This window comes from Symsagittifera roscoffensis, chromosome 3, assembly GCF_963678635.1.
Source record: "Symsagittifera roscoffensis chromosome 3, txSymRosc1.1, whole genome shotgun sequence".
In the NCBI taxonomy this organism is placed as follows: domain Eukaryota; kingdom Metazoa; phylum Xenacoelomorpha; order Acoela; family Convolutidae; genus Symsagittifera; species Symsagittifera roscoffensis.
The window spans coordinates 13,043,398-13,067,515 of NC_087064.1; the positions used below are offsets into that span (position 1 = coordinate 13,043,398).

Consider the following 24,118-nt stretch of genomic DNA (forward strand, 5'->3'; position numbering starts at 1 on the left):
ATCTAAACCCCAACTCATCACTGATTGTTCTCTCGACAGTGGACTCAAATTTGCTGAACCACTGTCGCTGAAATGGCTCAAAACTAATTGAAAAATTGTTTTAACTTTTACCGCTTTAATAAGAAATAAAAACTTGACCTCCTGGGTACAATTAACATCTAAGCTTGAACAAAGCGAGAAGCTCAGATTTATTACTAACTTTAGGCTGCATTAATAACCATGAATAATTGCCAATTCACTCTTGTACCACTTCCAAAATTTTTATATCTGCTGGAATAGAAACCAACCGAACTATAAGCCAACTAACGTATGAATCAGACAAAGTCAGTAATTGTAAAATATTAGATTTGTAACAGTTACCAAAATCATGCAAATTCCATTCTTCCCGGGTCGAGGTGCTCGATTTTTGTTTCGATTTTGAAAGTCGGGCAAGTGCAATTTTGCGATTGAAATTCCGCGGTCAAGAAGCAATTTTAATTTGAGCTATTTTAAGTCAAAAAATACCCGATTTTGGCCGAGAAAGTCAAAACATAAGTCGAAAAAGTCGAAACATATCGAATTTTAGTCGAGAAAGTCAAAACATATCTGAACTGGATCAATCAAAGTCGAACACTTTTTTGTTGTCGAAAAACTCGAAACATACCAAATTTGGATTTTGGTCGAGAAAGTCAAAACATACTAAAATTTGGTCAACAAGGTCGGGGCATACCTATTTTTGGTCGAGAAAGTCGAGACATAAATTGAGCACCTCGACCCGATTTATGAGCACCTCGACTGGTAACTTTTCGGTCGTTTTGCATAAGGCGCTTTTTTGGTTGAGTTTTAGCTCCACTGGTTTATTTGCACTCTTATGTCTATTCTTATGCATCAATTCTGTTCATGAACAGTTTGGGCTCGACTAATTAGGCCGTTTCTTCTTGACTATCTAAAATCAAAGCGTTTGGTCTCTTCTACAGTTCCTTTCCAAAAAACACCGGAAAAAAAATTTGCATCAACAGTTGCTTTTACGCTGCTTGCATTTCAGCAGCATTCAATTTAAGACCGTACGCTTTTTTATTGTTCCGACTTTCGTAACTAAAGTAACGGAATATGTGTGCTCGGGATGTTTTTTTTCTTCAGACAAATTTCGACTTTTTAACTAGCCATTTTTGAAGGGTTTCTTAAATATCATTCAAAAAGTATTGTTGTCCTGAGCTTGAATTTGAAAAAATATTTCACCTGTGACTATTTTTCGTAAAGTTATGGGGTGTAAAGTTTACCATTTTGGCTAACTTGGGACAATTAACGAGCGATATATTTTGCGCTATTAACGTGTAAGCGTAGATTTAATCCGTCTTAGAAATTGTTCCAAATTGAATGAAAGAAGCTCATTTGCCATGATTGATATGTTACTAGTAGCAAAATTTGTCCCTTTGTACTTTATATGGCGTGTGGGGTGATGGTTTTCACAAAAAAAAAATTCAAATTAAAAAAATTAGTTTTATGTTTTTTACATTTAAGTTTTTAAGGCTATTACTGCCACATAGATATTAAGGGGCAGTCGGAACATATAGGGCTTTGCCTTGATACGAGCAGTTATGTCTAGTCCTGATATTCGCCTTTACCGCAAAAAACACTATAAAATAGATTAGTTCTTTTTTTATAGCTTGAATAACTTATTAGTGACAGCTACATTCACACCAAAGTTTTTCGAGTTTGCCAACTTTATGATTTTCCTGTCAATTCTCTATGTTTTTGGTCATTGAAGATGTTAGTTTTTTGCGAGAGGCAGCAAACGTTTGTCAAAATTTTATGATATATTTCAGTAAGTTGGATTGGTTTTGTTCGCGGAAAAGTTCCGATTTTATCGAAATTTCACTAAAATTGCGTTCAATAATCTTGTATAATACTAACTTAAAACAAACTTCCAAGCTCCTTTTTCTCAAATTCGGTTACTTTTTGACACAAAAAACCGGAAAAAATTGTGTTTGAAATTTGTGATTCAAAAGTCTCAGTACAGTGAAGCAAAATAAGATGTTGATATCAAGGGCGGTGGCGGTGTAGGATTTTCAAATGTGCGGGTCTAAAATTTCCTTGATAAAAAAGGACATTTATAAAATTTTTGAAAGCTTCAACGTTTTTTGAACTGCTCGCTGCTTCAAATTACGTAAAAAAATTTTCAAAGCGCGGTCTTAGCTGAAAAAATTATTTTGTCAGATCAATCCCCATTAGCCCAACCACGTGGTTATAAGAGTTTAATAAACTTTAAGGCTGCTTTGTCTTTTTGTCTGAATGAACACTCAGTTAAAGCTTTTATAGTATGCTAATAAGCAGACATGCGTATTGCTTCGACCCCACTTCTTTCAACTGTTGCAACAAGAAACTGCAAAAAAATACTTTCTTAGAATTTACTCCTAAATTACACAATACGGTGCCGATTTAAATTAACAAAACTGATAACAAATTATCAAATTTTATTTTTCTCAAATTGGGTTGAGATTAGACAAAAAGAAGAGTACAAAAGTTGCTTAGAGTTTGACCAAAATCAGTTTGGTGCAAATTGTTTGGCAAGTTTTGGGTTTTATGATTAAAACCAAAAATGGATCAGTTTGACTTCTTTTAGTCAATCAAAATTGACGGTAAATCTAATGACTCACTTTATGAGCAATTTTTTTTTCAAAGTTAGCTTCTTATACAGCCAAAAAACGTTTTAGAGGGTATAGTTTTCAAAATTTGTTCAAAACGTTTAAATTTGGTTTTCGAGCAAAGAGTTGGAGTTTTACAAAGTAAAAAAGACATTTTTTGGCTATCAGACAAAAATTTATTCCTTTATAAAAAAATTTTGGAGGTTATAATTTTCTAAAACTTTGTTGGGCTGTATATGAGGTTAGTTTTGATATAACTTGTTCGATTAAGTTCAACTTTTGATTGATTAAAGAGCAAAAAAAGACCCATTTTCTTTTGAGTAAAGTTTTGGCCCCCAAAATTCGCAAAGCAAAATTCACCAAAAAATTCTAAGCAACTTTTTTTCTTCGTTTTTTTTTCTAGTCTCAATCCAAAAAAAATTTCAAGTTTTGTTCAATTAGCCCGGATAATGTAAATCAGCACGGTATACGAATTACAATGTTAAATTAACTTTCTTCGCTTTGCTTGCCACTAATTAGCTCCAACTACAGATTTTTTTCTTCTGAGAACTGTTTATTTAGAATTATCAAAAAACTCTCTGAAAACTCGATATCAAAACTTACGAAATAGTATCGGGAATTCTATAATACAAAAAATTTTAGTCACAGAGCACCCTAATTTCGACAGTTTATTAATAGCAAAGTTTTGCAAAAAAAAAGTATCTGTTTGCATTTTGAGACTCATTTTCGTTCGGGCCGACCTATTAGCATCAGCTTGATTTGCATGCCCATATAGAAGAATATAGCTCAAAAAATCACTATTTTACGTTGTGTTAGCATAAAAAAGCCAAACTTGTAAACATAGGAAAGTGAAATTTTATTTCACCTAACAAAACAAGTGATTTTCACAATTGTTTGCAATTTCAGGCTAATTAGTTTTTTATCTGAAAGCATACTCAGCTAAAGCAATTAACGCATGCTAATAGGCACACATGCTAATCGCTACGCCCTTTTTATTCAATTCTTCAATGGTGTTTGAGAGGGCAATTTTATGAAAACAACAAGACCCTCCTCTCAAAAATATCCTATGAATGAGAGAATATTATAAAACACGAGTTGATTTTCAAGTAGAAGTTTTCTCGATTAAGGTTAAAATATTATTTCAAATTGTTTTCAAACATGTTTTCAAATTAATTTGGGTTCTTTTTTTGGCAACGCTTTTTTCTCAAAAGTGCTTATCATGCAGTTCATTACATGGAATTGGTACTACCTCATTTTTTATCGTGAAAATGTTAAAAAAAACAGCGGTTTTTTAGATCTCCACCACAAATGATTGTGACTCACTTTTCAATTAGGTCCATTGGCGTCGGCAGGACTCCCAACAACCTGAACACAGAGGAGTCCCAACTGAGCTCCTCGACTACAGACCAGGAGGATTCTGTCTGGGAGCGAGGACCCAGATCAGATAGGATGAGGAGCAACAGGTACTCTTGTTTCATGTCAAAAAACGCCTTAATATTCAGAAGCGTAGCTATCTGAAAAAAGTAGTCGGCAGAAAAGTTTTCGAATCATGCAGATATCGGTGAACTTACTTATCAAAAACATGCGAGACGAAAATAAAAAATCTAATGCATTCATATTGGAAATCAATTTTCTTTTCGTTCTAACAACCTGCACGAGCGACGTTAATTAAAACTAAATTTTTTTGCAAATAAAAAACTAACCTCAAAGTCTCGGATATTAACAAATTTGGGCTCAACTATAAAATTAAACTTCTCGGTGAAAAAGTGAAAAACTAATCAGAACACAATTCAAAAGATGGAAACAGTTTATTAACAAGTTAAGCTCTAATAAATGAAGCTCTAATTACAATTCACATCTAGTTAGCAATTGCCCCTCTGGTATAAAAACTATTCTAAAGAATTGCAGAAGTGCCCCCTCTAGATAAAAACTATTTATTAGCAAACTGAATTATCAAGCGGGTAATAATGGTTGATAATATCGCAGATACGATTAAAACAGCTGTTGTTTTTTAGCATAACGGTCCCATCACCCTCGCTTTTTTATTTGCGTTTTTTTCCAGTAAGATTCCACATTTTGGTGTGTGGACACCAGACGTCGGCTAAACGAAATGAAGAGAATGGTTCACCGTTTTGTGATGAAAATCACGGTTTTTGACAGACTTTAAGCCTTCCATGTGTCAGAGTGTATGACGACAGACCCTTTTTCTACGACTACTTCGATGATGCCTCAGATCAGGGGCGGATCTAGGATTTTCTCGTGGGGGGCGGATTTTCAAAAGATTTTCGTCGATTTTTTATAGGTCGAGCAAAGTGAATTTCCGAGCCCTCCCAAAGCACTAAAAAGACCCTGTTTTGGTAAAATTTTCTGCGCCGCAGGCCAAAATTTAAAAAACAGGCAAAAAAAGGCGTTTTTAGGCACTTTTTGGAAAACTTTGACCAAAAAATAGCGAGTTTTTTGGGCGCGCGTTCCCTCAGATAATCCAGTTTGGAGTTTCAGCTGCTTATTTGGTTATTTATTTGCTAACTCCATAAGTAGATAAGGTGAAACCAAGTTGATAAAGGAATAATGGTATGTTGAAAAAATTATCTTTTTCAAATTGAGGTTGTCAATTTATGTTGAGATCATTTCTATCTTTTCTAAGGTACACGGTTAACAGGGTTAGCCTAATTGTTGTGATAAACTTATCAAATAGTTTCAGAGACACAGAATGGATAATTCCCAAATCAACACAGCAGGGAACACTGAGGAACCAGAGACTTTTAGTATTCAAGAAGAAAACAACGCAATCCCTCAGCTCAGATATCAAGACTAAACACCTATTGCGAAATCAACTTCAAAAAGAAGCTGTGCCGTACTAAGTCCTCCTGACTTGGCATCCATATCCGAATCAAATGCCAACATCAATGAAATCATAGAGTCGAGTATCGAAAAAGTCTTTTAGAAGCAAATCCCTCGAATCATTGAGAAACTGGAAACTACGTTAAGCGCAATTTTCAAGTCTTTAATAGGCCAGGGTCTGCAAGATGTCAAAGAAACGGTTCTAAAGGAGGCAAAACAAACAATAGAGCAAGAGGTCAGAAAGTGCAGACTAAAAGCCGCTTCAGAAGACGAGCTTCTTGAGGGATACAACAGAAGAGATAATGTGAGGATCATTGGAATTCAGGAAGAACGAGGTACAAATGAAGACGGGAGGAGAATATTCGAGAACTATTTCCAAAGTATTGACAAAGTATTGAACGTCGCCAAAGAGGCTAGCGCTGAGATTGAGAAGAGCGATATTTCTATTGCTCACAGATTACCTGGAAGAAATGCAAACTCCCGGCCAATGATAGTGCGCTTCTCCAGACGGATTGCCAAGGTGGAACTGCTGCGCAAGAAGAAAAACCTGAACCAGTCGCAGACTATGCACTCCGTGAAAGTATTCGAAGATCTAACGGCACCGCGATTGAAGTTTTTCAATTTAATGAAACAAGACTCAAGGATTGAATCAGCCTGGACGCGAGAGGGGAACATCTACTACAAGTTTAAAGAAAACCAAAACATTCAGTGTATCCGAGGACTTTTTGAAGGAACGCAACAGCTTCAATACAATATAGAAAAGCTTGAGAGTTGTTTTGTAAAACAATAGCAACCAGAATCAAAACCAGTAATATTTACTTCATTCTCTAAAGTTGCTAAAATTTTTCATATGAATGTGAGATCCCTTAATAAACATCACGATGAGTTCGAAGCACTAATAAATAGCCTTGAGTCACCACCGGACGTAGTATGCATTAGTGAAACTTGGTTACAGGAAGATAATAGTGTCAACTGCTTCAAAGTTAGTGGTTATAAAACTATAATTAATAAATCGAGGAAAGGTATAGGAGGCGGGGTAATGATGCAATTGAAAGATAATGTAACTATTATAGAAGAATTTAACTCAGAATTGGCTGAAAGTATTTCAGTTTTAGTTAAATTAAACAATGAAAATTTCCAAATAATGCTTGTCGACAATCCCCCCAATGATAATAAGTTTACTTTTGTAGACGAATTCGATAAGCACCTAGAAGCTATAAGCAACAAAAATTATCGCGCGGTAATATGTGGTGATTTTAATATAAACATCCTTAAGTCGAACAATCTATCTTCTAAATACATTGATGCTGTCGAAAATAATGGTTTCAATCAACTGATAAAGCAACCAACCAGAGTTGGATACAATAGTGAAACTCTTCTAGATCACATGATAGTTAAAGATGTTAATGTAAAAGCAGCCTATGCTCTTGAAAATCAATCATTTTCTGACCACTTTCCGATTATTTTAGAATTAAACACCCAAACATCAAAGAAAATTTGTCCAAAAATTTATCGTGATACAACTTTCTTAAAATCTAAAATACAGATAGAAAAGCTTAATCAAACACTTATGAACAAATTACACTATAATGAAGCTTTAGACCCATCAAAAGGCATTGATGATTTATTTGCGGAATTTCAGTCAACGTTTAGCAGTGTATTAGACAAATACGCACCACTGAAAACCACAAAGACACAAGAGCGGAAATCTAGATCTTTTTCGCTGTCGAATCGTATTAAAAACCTAATCGCAAAACGAAACAGGCTTCATAGAACATGGTGTAACAATAAATCTGAAGTTGGTGCCAGGTTGCGTTTTGAAATTGTCCGGAAGAAATGTGAAATTGAGATTAAGAAATATAAAAAGCATTATTACTATGATAAGTTTAGTAAGTGTATTGGTGACTCAAGGCAGATATATAAAATTTTAAATAATTTAAGGGGAATTACAAATACATCAAAAAAAATTGTTTCGATCAATTCCATTAGCGGAAATTGTATCACCGATGAATCGGCAATTGCAAATGAATTTAAGGCTCATTTCTCTTCGATTGGCATAAATCTGGCGAAAAACATACCAAACCAGGGAATCACACAATCGTTTGATACACCTATTTTTTGCATGTTCAATTTCCTGTTACGGAAAGTGAAGTTCACATTATCGTTTCTAACCTACAAAATAAAGCTTCACCTGGCGTGGATGGAATCAGTAATCTTGTTTTGAAAGCAAGCTCATTTGCGATTGTACCCATTTTAAGGCAACTCATTGAAGTTTCTTTTAAATCTGGCCATTTTCCTATCTGTCTAGCTAGGGCTGTTGTCTATCCATTATATAAGGAAGGTTCTAAACTTGATGTTACAAATTACAGACCAATATCCCTTCTTGTCACCTGGAGCAAGATTTTTGAGCGAGTAATGTACAACAGAGTATACAATTACTTGGAAACGAATTCGTTAATATACATTAAACAATTTGGTTTTCGCAAAAATCACAGCACAGTCGATGCAATTGCGGAAGTAACAGAAAAACTTCGTTTAGATATGAGCAGTTCGCAAAAATATACTGCTTTTCTTGATTTAAAAAAAGCTTTTGATACACTGGATCATCAGATACTATTTCAAAAGTTGCAAATGTATGGGATAGATGGAAAAGATTTAAGTTGGTTCATAAGCTATCTGAAACATCGAAAACAAGTAGTAGAAATAGGTACAACAAAGTCAACGTGGATGGACTTAAAGTGAGGCGTCCCTCAAGGGTCAATACTAGGACCACTTTTGTTTCTGATATATATTAATGACCTTCCCCAAGTCTGCCAATATAGTGAAGTTTTCCTGTTTGCCGATGATACTAACATAACTGCTTTAAATTGCTCTGTTGAAAATTTCAACAAAACCTTAGAAGCTGTAGGCAAGTGGTTAATATTAAATAAATTATCCCTGAATATAGATAAAACTGTTCAAGTCTACGTCTCTTCAAATAGTGCTTCCAATCAAAACATTTATATAAATAAATTACCTTTAAAAAATGCTTCATCTTGCAAAAACCTTGGAATTTTTTTGGATGCTAAATTATCTTTCAATACTCATATTGATTTAGTTCGAACTAAGCTTAGAAAACAATGTGGAATTATTTCAAAAACGCGTCATTATGTGCCCAGAGGTACCATACTAAAATACTATGCCTCTAAAATTAAACCAATTTTACAATACGGCATTTTAGTGTACGGTTGTACCAGCTATACAAATCTTTTGCCCCTTTTGATGATACAAAAAAAAATTATTCGCCTAATTTACATCAAAAGAAATTTTGCAACAATACGGGATGTATTTTTTGACCAAGGAATCTTAACAATCCCCGAATTACATGTGTATGAGCTTCTAAAATTTGTTTTGAGATCTGTCTCCGGACTTCATTCTGAAGAATTTCTAAATGAACTTTTTAAATTTGAAATACCAACGTATAGGACTAGGAGGGCTAATTCAGAGTTGATGAAAATTCCTAATTTAAAAACCAAAATGCAGAGAATGTCGATAAGTTACAGGGGAACGAAACTTTACAATTTACTTACACAGAACTTTTTAATGCCCAATGAATTCACTAATTTTTCACAGGCAAATGTTCAAAGCGTGGCTCACCGAATTAGAGATCTGTTCATTCTAAGCAATGAAGAACTCATCAAATTTATCTTTTGCCAGAATTAAATTGAATTATTCCTAAAAGAAATATTTTTTTTTGCATATGATGGATAGATGGAAAATAGATTTAATAATAGGAATTATTAAAATACCATGGCTGCTCCACGGACCCGATATTTTTTTTGACGTAATCCCCGGAAAACCTAGTACGACGGACTCTTTGTGAGTTTAGATTACTGAATAAAAGTCTCGGAAAAGTGGCGCATCCATTAAGAATTAAAAAAAAAAAAAACATAAATTTTTTTCCAAAATGGGCCGAAATGGCCCGCTTGAGGGGGAACCTATGCCCAATTTTTTCGTTTTTCCTAAAAATCACCTAGAAATTTCATATTCATGCCCAAGGCTTAAAATGAAAGGAAAAAACTTGTATTTTTTTTAGGTAAATATTATAATCAGCTCATTAACATTTGCAATTGTTTTAAATAAGCTAAGTTATGTTGTGTGTTACTTAAAACTGAGATAAATCATGCCATTTCTGAGTAGGCTTTTAGACCCTCTAATGTATGATTTTATATTTCACCTTTTTTTGTTCGTTCTATTTTTGCAAATATGTAGAATTTATGTACTAGAATTCATAATAATTTGAAACCCAACTAACTACATCATTCATGTTTCTAATATTTTTTGGGACAGCATTTAGTATCCCTTATGGGATCGTTAGCTGTCCGCTCTTTGATACTGATGTATTTATGCGCAATATGATATGAATTTTCTAGTAACATTGAGAAATTAATTCTTTCTTTCTTTCTTTCTTTCTAACTTAACCATTAAGTTACACTTTGTATGGTTACACTTTTTTTGTGAGTATGGTCGGAACATTTTGTGCTACTTGCGCATTAACCGACTATCCTTATTTTACTTACCAATATGTGGTTAACAGATACCTTCTTGACCAGCAAGTGCCTCGGCAACCCGCACGTTACATTACCGAACCGGGACCCGCTCCAGTTCCGACCCCTACTCCGGCACCAGAACCAGCGGGCAGGGGAGGCTACCAGAATCTAGATCAACAACCGCCAAACAACAGTTAGTGATGAGGACCACGCCGACCGATTGATTTAACTCCTCAACTGTTTAACTTATTTCAACTCTTTAATTTATTTTAACTGCAAAATCCTCAAAAGCTTTCTGCGCTTACCAGAAAAAGTTGGAAAAATAGACCCTGAAAACACCAAATAACTGGTCAGATGCCCGAAAAAGGCTTGCGGTAAAAGTTTACAAAAGAGAAGTTCCAAGCTGATTGGTTCAAAGTGAACATGTCGCTGAAAAATGGATTTAAAACGCCCTCAATTTAGCAATAATGTTTTAAATCAAATGAGCAAAATAGTTGAAAAAAAAAGAACCTCGTATTTTAGACGCGGTGACAACTTTGTACGATGAGAACCGACAGCCGATCATTTTGGCGATGAAAGTTGAAGATTCGGGCAAAGTACACAGGGGAGGTCGAGACCGGGTGGATAGCAGCGAAGAGGAACGAAAGCGAGGGCTTCAAAGAGAGGTTAATATAAAACACTTTTTTGTTCTCACGTTATCACGGCTGCTTTTTGGTTTTTGGCAATCTCTTTACTTTCGGATAAAATTTGACTCATCTTCGGCCATTATGTTTTTGGAAATTCACAACAAAATTCTTAAGATTCTTACCAAATGCTGTTGGTATTGTTTTAGATTGATCTTGAACTGGAGCGAGAGAAAGAGAGGATTCGGGAGCGTGAACGGGAGCGTGAACAAGAGATAGAGCGTGAACGAGAAGAAGCAAGACAGCGTGAAAAAGAGAGGGAACTGCAGTTTGAACGGGAGAGGGAGGAGGCTAGAGAGAGGACGAGGGAGAGAGAGCTGGAATTGCAGAAGAAGCAAATCCAGTACTGTGAGGTGTAAGTATACTCCTGATTGTCAAATATCTGGATCTCCATCCGTTTTAGACTTCTTTTCAGGCCTTCAAAAAATCTTTTAACAAAACTTAAATGAACTTTAAGTAAAATTCAGCGTTGAAAATTAAAATCAATATTTCAAATTAGACTGGTACTTTTTTGGGATTCAGTAGATCTTGATAAAAATAGAGAACAAAATTAGTAAACTCGCAGCTGAAATAAGATGAAAATTGCTTTTTAAGTAATATTTTTACAGAGAGATTCAAACTGACGATGAGTTTATGAGTGGCAACGAGTCAGGCACTACTGCTGGTTCCAGCCGAGACAAGGAGGAGGATAGAGAACGAGGAGAAGGGAGAGGCAAAGAGAAAAAGGAAAAGGACCGGAAAGAAAGGGAGAAGGACCGAGTGAAAGGGGATGAGGATAAAATCCGCGACAAGGATGCTGATCGGAATCGAGACCGAGTCCGCGATAGAAGAAGGAGGTCAAGCCGGGACCGCGATAGTGAGGTGGGAACCCGTCGTCAGAGCAGCCGACAAAATAGCGCTTCCAGCACCGGGAGGTCTTCGAGATCTTCGGTCACTTCGGATCGAGACGGGGAGGGAGGTTACTCGTCAACAACATCGGCAACTTCAGCAACCTCGAAAGAGACGGAGACGGCTCTGGCGAGGCAAGAAGCCCTGCTGGAGAAGTTGCTGCAGAGTCAAGACCAGACCAATGAGAGCATGAAAGAAAGGTATGATCAAATTATCAAAGGTTGAAACTTAAGAAAATCATCACCAGTTGGTAAAAGAGAGAGAACTCAAAAACGAGTTGTTCAACTGTTCTTTGAAGAACACCTGTTGTGCCCCTGGTGAAGATTTGCATGTATTTTGGTGGTTATTTGACTTTGCTTTTTAAAGTTTCCTCTTCTGTAAAGATCGCAGACGGACGCTGGTAGTCTCAAACTTCCAAACTGCGGCCTGATTTTCTGTTTCTCGCCTAACTCTCAAAAGATCAAAGAATAAAATTAAGTTTTAATCTGTAATCAGCTGAGCTGATCGTAAGTCGGTCTTTTTCTGTCGTCTGATAAATGCTGTTAATGTTTTGAATGGTGTTAGGATGGGTGAGGCGCAGGAGAATCTGGGAAAACTGATGAATCAGCTGAATGCCTCTTCCAAGAACAAACAGGAGCTGGACTCCCGACTAAAACGACTAGACAACAGGGTATGTAATATTTGAGGCTTCTGACATTCGCAGGGGATCTATGAAAGGCTATCCAAGCTGTCTAAGAATAGTTAGTTTCTATTATCTCCCCACATTCCAGACCGAATTAATTTGTTGAGCGAAGCTCAATGTGATTTCTGTACCTATTAACGAATCTCCCCCTCTTAAAAAAAGGGGAGAAAAAGTCATGGAGATCCGCATTTCCCGTAAAAGACTAAGAAAACAATTTTGCAGGGCAAATTTTAATTTTTTTTTTGCTTTTGCAGGGTTTCTTACGCATAACCACTTGTATCGAGTTTTTGAAATCAATTCTAGTTGAAAGTACATTTTCGATTTAAGTTTTTTTGGTCAGTTTTGAGCTTTCTCTCAAATATGCTTCGAAAAAATTGCTTCTTTTTTAAATAATAAGTTTCGACTTCAAGTTTCATCTTACCATCTCTTTAATTGTTGTTTTTTTTCCAGCTGGAGACGGCTCTCGGTGCATTGGAGACTTACACAGTGGACGAAAGCAATCGAGACAGGTGAAAAAACAAAACAAGATATTGTAGGATTAGGCGATGAAATGCCTTGAAGCGGATATTAAATCGATAAGGATGATTTGAAACAAATGCATGAAAAAACACCATTGAAACTAGCTTAAATTATTATCTCCAGTTGCTCTTCCCCGAGTCATGTAGAAGAATACCCTTTCAGAAAATTATCTTTTCCTTGTCTGCACACTGTTACATTATTTTTATTGGTAAGCGGTGCAAAATTGTGAAATAAATTGTTTGTTTTAGAGTGAGAGGAGGAACTGCAAATAGCTACGAGGTAAACCTGCGATTTATTTGTATCGAAAAATCGAGACAGAGAGGAAGTTTACACCAGCTAAGAGTATTTCAACAGTCGAGTTTCATTGCTTATCAATTGCATGTTTCAACATTGCAATCATTTATTGCAAAGTTGTAGTAATTGCGACTAAACTGGAAAGATGAAAAAGCTCGAAATCTATAAAAATTTGGTAAAGAAGACCGCAAATTATAAACAAAGTCGACGACTTTGTCTGCAAGAGATTGTCAGAAACGTTATTTAATTCTAAATGGAATTTCAAAAAGAGCATATTAAGTAGGAAAAGTTTTGTCTTTAACTTTCGACCAATTAAGACCAACAAATTTTGTTTTTAAAAACCAACCAAACTGCTCGTATCAGGGCGAAGCCCTGAACGTTCCGACTGCCTTTTAAGGTCTATTGAGCAGTAATAACATGAAAAATTTAAAGGTAGAAAAAAAACAATTTTTAAGCCGGATTAAATAGCTGCTTAAAACTTATGGCACGGACAAGACTGCTCGTATATCAGGGCAAAGCCTTGAATGTTCCGATTGTCCCTTAGTTCATATCGATTAGTTTTTGGGAAAAATATTAAAAACCTATATATTTTGGACAATATCAAAGTTTGAAATTGTGAATCGTACGAAATCAAGACAAATGATTAGCTAACCTCAATTCAATTTGGAAAGATATTGTTGTGCGGAATAATTCCTCACTCATAAAAAACTCGCGCTACGCCCTCAGCATTATGAATTAACACTTCAGAGGGCTTATAATTTAGTCCAAAACATATCCAATTTGGCAATTTTCAAGCCACCAGAGTTTTACAAAAATTAGTCGAATCGAAACATCTTTTTCAGTTTGAATTCAGGAACGCAATGTCTTCCACTGGGTATAAAAATTTTTTGTTGAAAACTATTATTATTTCGATCGGCGAAAATTGACTGAATATAAAAATTACAACGTGCATAAAAATCTTTTTTCTTCGAAAGTCGGAACAAATATATCGCACAGTAGCTATTCAAAATTGGAGATTGGCATTTTTCAAACGCTCTTATCTTTACAAAAATCAATCAACATTCAAATATCTTTCTAAATTTGAGTCAGGAGGTTATAATTTATCAGATGCTGCTGCATAGACATTCGTGTCGAGACATAAATATTTGGGACACAAATGTCCAGACACGCAATGTTAAAAGAAACTCTCTTGAAAAATGGACAACAACAAATCGAACTTGTGTCTAAAAAATGCCACTGGCCACAAATATTCCATCTTTAATTCGAATGTGTGAACAAATTCTGCTATAGTTCATTGTGTTTTTCGGCAAAAACTGCAATTTTTTTCCAATTTGTTTACAAAGGGTTGAATGTTTTTTTTCTGCAGTTATTTTTGATACCATGCACACCAGACCGCATAATGACTTTAAGATTGGCACACCTACTGCTCATAAATTTTTCAATAAATTTACTTCATTCATTTGATGGAAGCAAAGTTAAAATTTTTGGGATTGTTGTTAAGCAAGAGAAATTTAATTGAATAAAAACTGGAGATTGAAAAAAAAACGAATTAGGTTTTCATTAGCAATGTGACGTACAGCTGAAATATTTTCGACTCGAAGAATTTGATTCCCGGAAATCAAAAATTTTGAAAGTAAAAATCACTTGCGATCAAAACGGCCACAGAGTGTTTGCGTTTGAATATTGCTTTTTTGGATTAAGAACTGTTGTTATCGCAACATACTTAGTCCAAACATGTCATTTTTAGACGCGAAAAAGTTTTATTGTAGTTGTAACTTTTTGTGGCAAAAATATTTGAATTTGTCTTAAAAAAACACAATTTTTTTCCTTTTGTGAAAGTACTTGATACTGACAAGTTCCATTTCTTGACCGTTAGATAATCAAAATTGATTCAGACGAATGAAGCAGCAACTCTTTGTTTTTTGATTTACGGTCGTTATGCGAGCGGTCTTCCCGGATTGATCTTGCAGAGAAAATCAATTCTGTTGTAGTACTGTTACAGTTAAAAAAAACAGTGTTGTTACAGTACTGCGCCAGCCTCAATTTATCTCTGATCAGAGATAAATCAGCGATAAAAAACAGTACTGTTACAGAGATAAATCAGCACCTTAACAGCACTGAAAATTGCAAAAATAGCACTAAAAAAGCAAAAGTAGTTCTGAAAAATCACAAAAAAGCGCTAAAAAATCAAAGGCAGCATTGAAAGAATGAAATAAAAATATTTGCTGTTTTTTCCACAAAAAAGACCCTTCACAGGCAAATTTAGTTGCTCAAGCCTTCTAATTATTAATTCATTTCTCTTTTACTTCCCAGAGAAACTGCGTTTTCAGGCGGTATCCAGCTGATTTTAGCTGTGGGATGATTCAAAAATTTAAGAAAAAGATTGCCGTTTTTTTAAACAAACATTTTCCTTTCCAGGTAAACTTAATTGCTGCAGCCTTCTGCTTGTCAAGGCTAAGTCATTTGTAATTCATTTCGCAGAAAAAACTGCGTTTTTAGGCGGTTTTTAGCTGATTCTGTCTGTGGGGGGGGGGGGGGGGGTGAATAAGGGCCTCTTTCATTTTTTTCTCAATTGTAAGGACACGTAACAAATCTTCGAAATAAATTCGAAAATTTGAAGAAAAAAAAACATACAATACTGTTCCAGTACAAAAACAAGTGATATAAAAACAACGGCGCTGTAACAGTACTGTTCTAGTACTGCAACAGTACTGTTTTTTTTGTTTCACTGGGTTTTTCCTGCAACAGTACTGAAAAAAATATATTACTAGATTTACTCTGAAACAGAACTGATTATTACTTTATTACTGGCAGACCAATCCGGGTTGTTTAGCGGAATCTTCCGCATAACCAACCTGGACGCAATGTGCTGCTGTATGTAATCAGTATTTTTAATTAATTTCTGCAAGTTTAAGGTGAATGAAGTTGTAGAAAATTGCTTCTGGTGATCCAAGTGTTCTAGCTAATTAGTGTTCTAAATTAAGAAAAACTAGATTAGATTATGAAAAACTATATCATAAAAACTATATCAATAAAAACTATATCAATATTGTTTTTCAATATTGCCGATACACTTAATTTGAAACTGTAACAGTTAAACTTCCATATGCTTTATTCAAGGTTGTCAGACCGTCGTGTTCTAGCTAGTTACTGATTCTTGGCAACAAATTAGTTTCTATTTTAAACTTAAGCAAGTCATCAAGCACTTCAATTTTTAAAAATTTCTAATACAAAACATTATATCCACAATCACAGGAATACTGCTATGGAAATGAATCTTGAATTCTAAACAGTTTACAGCAAAACAAATTGGAATTAAATAGGCGCTAATTAGTCCAAACAATTCTTCTGCAGTACTTAAAAACCTGCTTTCAACAAAGAGTTTTTTGTATTCATTTTTTTTGAAAAACAAAGTTTTCTCTTTTTTTTTTCAAATAACAGCAGTTTTTATGTGCTGTTTATTATGAGATACGAATCAAACGCTTAGAAAGTTTGTGAATTAGGCACAGTTTTAGGCACTGCAACAGTTGTCTTCGAAAAACGCATTACAAACAAAAATAACAGAGTAATTAATACAAAACTTGACAAAAACTTACAGGATTAATCAAAATTCGCTTTTAATGATTTTTTGTAGATATCAGATCTTTTGCTGAAATTAAGTCTGGAAAAACTTTCTTGGAATCCGAATCACTAGTGAAAAGGTATGTGTATAATACCAAAATATATTGTAGAATACTGAGATATTTGTAGACGGGATCCCTGTCAGGAGTGCCGAGACAGTCCTCCTCTCGAGGTTCCAACCGGATGCCAGCCCCGTCCAGACACTACGGGGGGACAGAGGGGGTGCATGACACCATCCCCGAGGAGGCCAGAAGCAGCTACTCCAGAACATCTTCCAGGGGCGGAGGGGGATACACAGCCACGTATGAGGACACTAGTCAGATGAACAGACGCCAGACAGCACAGAAGGTAGCTTTCTGTTAACACTGGATAAAAAGTAAGAGGATTGAAAAGTTAAGAAAGACAGATATTTTGGAATTTTGAAGCCAATATATACTAATTTTGAGGGGGGGGGGGGAAACAAGATTTTTTGGTCAAAATTTTCAAAAATGTGCCTAAAAACGCCTTTTTCGGCCTGTTTTTCAAAATTTTGCCTGCGGCGCAGAAAACTTGGCCAAAATTGCGTCTTTTTAGTGATTTGAGAGGGCTCAGAAAATCAATTTAGTCGACCTGAAAAAAGTCGACAAAATTTTTGAATTTTTTTTTGAAAATCCACCTCCCCCTCGAGAAAATAAGACCCTGAAGTAAATGAATTCATATCTTGAGGTGAACGGCCTTTTTCTAAAGACGTAAAACAAGCTTGAAGCGTTTCTCTTTTATTCAAAAGCTGGAATTGATTTCAAGAGAACACCTCGAACGTGCATGGGAAACAACAAATTAGCATAAACCAGGAAAAATATTTTATTATCATGAATAACGTTACATGCTTTTATGAAAAATGTAAGCAGGAGTTGATTTCAGGAGAATGTTTCGAATTTGCAAGGGGGTTCTGCGATGGGAGGAGGAGGAGAAGGCGGAGTGGGTGGGGAGGGGGTGTTCCCCAACATAGAGTACGAGAGACAGAGCATAGTGAGCCAGATCCCACTAGCCGACCAAGTGTCCATCCACAGCCACAGTCTAAACACCAGTGCACGCAGAGAGTGAGTCGATTATAATAACTAAATAAAGATATGATTAAAAAGGTTTAGTTTAAATTAAATTCATTGATTCGTTTTTTAAATGTCATCTTTAGTTTAAGTAAGGTGTCCATAGTCGAATCCCTCATACGCGAAGGACCCAATGCGCGAAATTAAAAATCAGCCAATCAGATTTCAGTTATCTAAAGTTTGGAAAGAAAATAAACATTTCCTGAATATTGATATTGGCCAAATATAAAAACGGCAGAAAGATGCAAAACTTTCAAATTGTCACTGACCGCTGCCGAATTGGAACAAATTTTATATTTCAAGATTTTCGTTATGAAAAAAGCTACAAATATTGCTTCATTTAATTCATTTTAATGGAATGGCAATTGCTTCCTTTTAAAAATTCAAAGACTTTCGGCTAATTTTGTTTTCGGTCCTTCGCCCACGAGTTTTTTTGCGCTTTCGGTCCTTCGCGCATGAGAATAGCCCCCTTGTCCATATCAAGTATTTTATGGTGTTTTTGATACTTTAATTTTTTTTCAACACTGAACTGCAAAATTTAAAGACGTGAGAGAAAAGAAAAAACAGCCCACCGTTTCATAGAAAAACCTGAAATATCAAGTCATGCATATATAAAAAAGAACATCTCCAATTAACATGATCAATGTTTTTTTTGTGTTCTAGGGCATCCCCACCTCCTGCCTCTGTTCAGGGTGGGGGAAGTAGACAGGGCAGTGGGAATGGGAGGGGCTCAGCCGCCCCATCCTCACCTCTTCCGCCCCAACAGCAGGAGGAACAGCCGAGGGTATTACAATTTTTATTCACGTTTTGATAATTAGAAGCCCTCTTAAAAAATTTCATTTTGTCGCCAAAAAACCTCTTGTTGACTATTAAACTCTCCCACGCAGCAAAAATGTTGAAAAAATCGTTTTTCTTTATAATAATTTTTTGGTAAACTCCAAAAATTGAAATGTACGAGCTTGCAAATTATTTTCAGAGACTTTTCCTGCAAAAATTGTTCATACTGAAATTTTTAAAAACTGGAAACAAGAACCACTAACTGAACTTGCCACAAGAAGGATTCTTTTTTTTTTCAAAAGTGATGAGCTTGTATTCATGAGCTGAGCTTACATTCGACTCGAGAGGAAAACTGCACATAAATTAGTGCTTGCCGCTTAAATTATTGTTATGAATTGTCGCTTGTTACGAGTTGTCGCCTGTTACGAATTGTCTGTCACCTGTTACGAATTGTCACCTGTTACAATTTGTCGCTGCACGATATGAAGAGCCTATATTTAAATATAATTAGCCTATATTCAAATATGATTAGCCTATACTCAAATATTATTAGCCTACATTCAAATATAATGAGCCTACCTTCATTCAAATATGATGAACCTATGCCTGAATCGTTCTTTTTTACTATTTCCAGGAATGGGGACAGAGTCAAGGAGACATGGTGTGAACTGAAGAGGACAGGCGTGAACAAAGGTCAATGACCTATCACACATTCCAGTTCACCAAAGAAACTTGCAAGCACGTTTGATTCTCTCAACAAGAATCTACGTTCTTCAACTAGCTGAAAACTATATACATAAAACCACAAAAAAGTCAAACTAACATTGTAAATATTTTTGAAAATTGATCATCTACATCCAAATTTGTATCATTCTAACAGAAATGTTCTTTTTCAAAACTTTTCTTTAAAAAAATGAGTATAAAAAAATTTGTAGAAAATGATCTGTTTCAACAGCGACCTTTTAGATAAATTATAATTTAAAGAGAAACAAAATTAGGTCTGCGGCAGGGGCGGATCTAAGATTTTCTCGAGGGGGGATTTTCAAATTGATTTTCAGAGTTCTTCTAAATCACTATAAAGACCCCATTTCGACCAAACTTTCCGCTCCGCATGCAAAAATTTGAAAAAACAGGCCAAAAAGCGTTTTTAGTCTATTTTTGGAAAATTTTGACCAAAAACAGATATCTCAAAATAGTACAAAGGGGGTTTCCAAGTTTTATAGATTCAAAATCTTGCGTCAAAGAATTAAATTTTTTGCCAATCAATTGCAAGGGTTTCTAAAAATAAGAACTAAAGCATATGTAGTTTTGGGTACAGTGTTTATAGTCTAGCGCAGTGTGCATTCTGTTATACCCACGGAATAGATGGGTTTCGGTAAGTTACAGTTTGAGACATAAGCTATGGTGAATAGAGTTAAGAGTTTAAGAAGAATCTGTTAGCAACTTAAATTCAATTGGTAAGTTTAGATCTGATTCGAATCTGGCCTCAAAATCATGAGAGAGACAGAGACTCATAAATAACTATTGAATATGGTGTTAGGTTAATAAGTACTTAATTAGATCAGTTATCTATATGGTTAGCTTTACATGAGTGCGTATGGTTAAGTATCATGACTATGAATCTAATCTAAGTGTAATGTTTTAGTTCTGATCAGTTCTAGTGGATATCTATTATATCCGTACTGATAACATTCCTCCTTTTTTTGTTAATGATGTTGTCATCATATATCGTCGTTCTCCTCTGGCTGTTGATTGGCTTTTGCTGGGATTTTTGTCTGGACTGTTGGTAGGTTTTCTGGCTGTTTTGTGTTGTGGTCGATTGCATCGACTTAGCCTTGCTGGTTTTAAAACGGATTTCGCGTTATTGTTTTTCACATTCCCTTTGGAATGTCATGGAATTCGATGTGGGTGAGATCGATTTCAAGATGTTCATTGTGGCGTTGAAGCTGTCGATTAGATTCTTGTCTGGCGAAGATGATGTACACGCTGGTCAGTCGATTACATATCTTGAGCTAATCGCCCTTTGTGTTGGGGAATGTGGTGACTCTGTTCGTGTGGTTGTGCTGGGGTCGTTTGTTTTGTCCACTATACATTTTACTGTCTCACCTACGGATTCGTGAAATTGTTGATTGGGAGAGTCGTTGCTTTCTGCTATTCGCACTTTTTCTGGTGTTCCCTGGGTGGTATTGATTTCGATGTATTCGATGTCTGTCGATGACTCCTGTGGGTTTGCCGGCTACTGTGGGATTTTGTCCTGTTCAGCCTGGTTTTGTACATTTTGTACTGTTACGCTGCAAACCGTGTCTTCGGTGTGGGTGGTTTCGTCAACTTGATTTATCGGGATAGCATTCTCGAACTTGTTAGCAAGTGCACTTGTTTTCATCCTTGTGCATCTTCGGGGTTGGACCTCCTGTGGTGGTGTACGTTTTCTGTCCACTCGTTTTGCTGCTAGTTTTCGTGGTGACGGTGTTTTCTATTAAAGGTCTGAGTAATCGGATGATAGCGAAATCGAAGTATCACATTCGAATTGAATGTGTGAGTTGTCTTTACGTAGCATTATCACTGGACTGCCTTATCCTTTGCGACTAGGAGATTTTGGGTTTTTTGTAACGCTTGTTTTTAGTCTGGTAGGCTGTGGTTTTCTCGTTCCAGTGTTTGTTTTTGTTTTGAATATGCGTTGTAGCCCTAACGCTTTCCGATTTAGCGACTGGCGTATAACTTCTTCAATGTTATGTGGCGGCTGGCGATTTGGGCTTGAAGAAGTGGATGATTTATGTGTGGTACTGGTTTGGGCTTTATCACTTTGCTTATTTGCTGTTTTTTTTGGCCAATTGAACCAGTTGGTTGATTTTGATTATCTCCTGCAGCTGAAACACGTGATTTAGCCCTTGGTCAATGTTTATAAGCAACAAAGTCTTTTAGTTGCGCCGGCCTACAATTACCGTATATACTAGGGTCAGGTACGAAGGCTAGCCCGTCATGTCTTATCACCCGCGGTTGTTTTCCGTCTTCCTGAATCCACGCCGTGTGCGGAAAGTAGTTAATTATTGAACCGTTTTCAATTATTTTAAATTGTGCACCGAATACCCCAGGGTTTTTTGTTTTACGCGCTATTGTACCAGATTTTTTTGCCACTTGCTCAATGCGTTTTCCTAAATTAAGGTTTATTGTAGTTTGGGGTCCTTTAAAACGATCCTTTAGAAAACTAGTGGGGCTCTTACTAGCTTTTGTTTTTCCTGTGTTGTAAGCCAACCTTTCCATTTTCTTGTTCTAATTTTGGCAATATCGTTTTTCGGATTATCGGCGAGAAAAGATCGTTTAACCTTGTTCATATCATATGGTATGTTTTTAAGTGGAAGATGCGCACCTATTGGGAATTTCTGTAGTATCGCCGGGTCGAATTAGTCATTCTCGTCCATGTCCAGAACTGTTATTTTGTCCTTTGGGGTCATAGAGTGGCAAGGTGTTGACTTTTTCTTCTTCCATGATGTGCGCTCATTGTTGCCCGATGTCCTATCCTGATTGGTGTTTGTCTGTTCCATTTGCGTTGTCAGTCCGACTGGTTCGAATGATGGCTCTGGTAGATAAATGTTTTTATATACTAAACTCAGCTCGTCCTCGCTGTTTTGATCTTGATTCCAGATCGTTTCCGGTGTGAGTGCGGACTTCATAAGAATGTTTTCATTTAAAGACGAAAGTTTTGTGTTTTCCCATGATAGGTTAGAGCTTTTGGTGTTGTGCAGATATTACTTAGCCGTGTGTTTGGCCTACGCCCGTAGTGTGCCTCAAATGGCGTAGTTTTTGTTATTGCGTGCGGTGTAATACGAAATGTCTTGATTAATTCTGCCACGTCCGACGCGAGTTTATATGGTTTATTGTTTTTATCTATCTTCATTACCGACAAACAAGATTTTAGGGTTCTGATTAACCTCTCTACTATGCCCATGAGCGCTGGTCATCGACCGGTGCAAATATTAGCTTGGGCTTGATCACATCGAATATTTCGTGGTACGCCGTGATTTACGATATGTGTTTGCATAAATTTAATGATGGTATTGGCCTTATTATTGGTGAAAACTTTTGCCAAGGGGAATCGCGAGAAGCGATCTACGCCTACCAGAATGTACACTTCTTTGTCATTTTCGTCGGGTAATGGTTCGGCAAAGTCCAAATGGATTTCTTCATTTGGCTCTGCCACTGCGTCTAATGTGGAGGAATGTTTTTTTTCCGGAAATTACTTTAAGATTCTTACCCTTCGCGCGACGTTTTTTGCAGTTTTGGGCTGCTGTCACAATGTCTCTGTGTAAGTATGGGTACCATACGTGTTTCGCGGCCTCTAGCATGCCCCCTGCCCTATGTGAGTTAAGTGAATGGAATCTAGAATAATCTGCCTCAGTTGCTTAGGGATTACGGCTCTGTCGTCATACAATAACACGTTGTCCCTAACTGAAAGTCTATCGCGTACATCATAGAAATATGGTCCGTAGCAGGCTTTGATCTGTTCCGATTTTTGTTGACGAATCATGTTGAAGAGAGGTTGGAGATTTCGTTCTCGTTTCGTGGCTGCCGCAAGGAAATCTACGTCTAAGGCTTTTCTTAGATTTTTTCTAAATAATGATACGTACTCCTCCTCCATTGCTATTGCTTGACACTCTTCAGGCTGGTTATCCATTTGGCATATTTGAACCCCTTTTTTGTTGAGCGTAAAGCTGTCCTCCGACGGTATAATCTGATGCATTACGTCTTCAAACGAAAGGGTTTTAGGGGGCATTTCTTGTGGGGTATCTGTAAAAGAAGCGAAGTTTGTGGGTGGTATTGTCACCGTTGTCTGTTGGCCGCTGTGGCATTTCCGCAGAATCCTTTCGAATGGTGGGATCGCCATTCCCATTCTTAATTGTCTGCTCATTTTGAGGGTATTGTTCTTTGTATTGTAGCAATTGTCTTTGACGGAAGTAATACAATTTATATGTTTGTAAGTGGTTTCATTCGAAATTGAGGATATATTTGAAAGTAATTGATTATAAAGAGAATTTTTTTGCAAGATTTGATATTGAAGAGATATCGTGACTGTTTTCTAGAAGTGGACTTTTTAAAGAGAAATCAGTTTGTGTTGAGCGCGAACTTGAAGGAGCAAAGTTTTCGTTCCGGTCGAGCTGCAAAGTGCCTTGAAATCCGTTTGGATTTTTCTTTATTTCAACGTTAGCTATAGTGCTGTCTTGAAATTCAAGGCAGGTAATGATATCATCGATAAGTGCTACTACAAAATATTTGTCCCAGTATGCCGGGGATTGCGGTTTACCCACCGGATGACACGAAATATAATCTATCAGTCCAATTTTGCTGCCGGAAAGGTGTTTGATGTCAAAATCAAACAGGAGTAGACGGTCTATTCACCTTGTTAACCGGCTTTGATATGTTTTTTTTTTACTTTTATTGCTATTGAGGGCACTAACCAAAGCTTGATGGTCAGTTATTAATGTGTACAATAATACTTAGGGTGATCGATGGCCCACACCGCGGCCAAAAGTTCCATATTGGTTACCGAATATTTGGTTTCGCATGTATTTAAGAATCT

General features: G+C 36.3%; 1 protein-coding gene across 1 annotated transcript in view; it reads left to right on the forward strand.

Annotated features, from left to right (window-relative positions):
- The window catches only part of LOC134841262 (transient receptor potential cation channel subfamily M member 8-like), a gene marked incomplete at its 5' end in the record, with an annotated part of 74,562 nt that extends 55,121 nt beyond the window's left edge, over positions 1-19,441 (forward strand). The window contains 12 exon segments of the mRNA XM_063857125.1: positions 3,959-4,087; positions 10,042-10,187; positions 10,517-10,659; positions 10,827-11,032; positions 11,286-11,765; positions 12,130-12,235; positions 12,698-12,756; positions 13,015-13,045; positions 16,811-17,029; positions 17,582-17,760; positions 18,430-18,550; positions 19,178-19,441. Coding sequence (XP_063713195.1) covers positions 3,959-4,087; positions 10,042-10,187; positions 10,517-10,659; positions 10,827-11,032; positions 11,286-11,765; positions 12,130-12,235; positions 12,698-12,756; positions 13,015-13,045; positions 16,811-17,029; positions 17,582-17,760; positions 18,430-18,550; positions 19,178-19,210 — 1,852 coding nt within the window.
- Between the last annotated feature and the right edge of the window lie 4,677 nt (positions 19,442-24,118).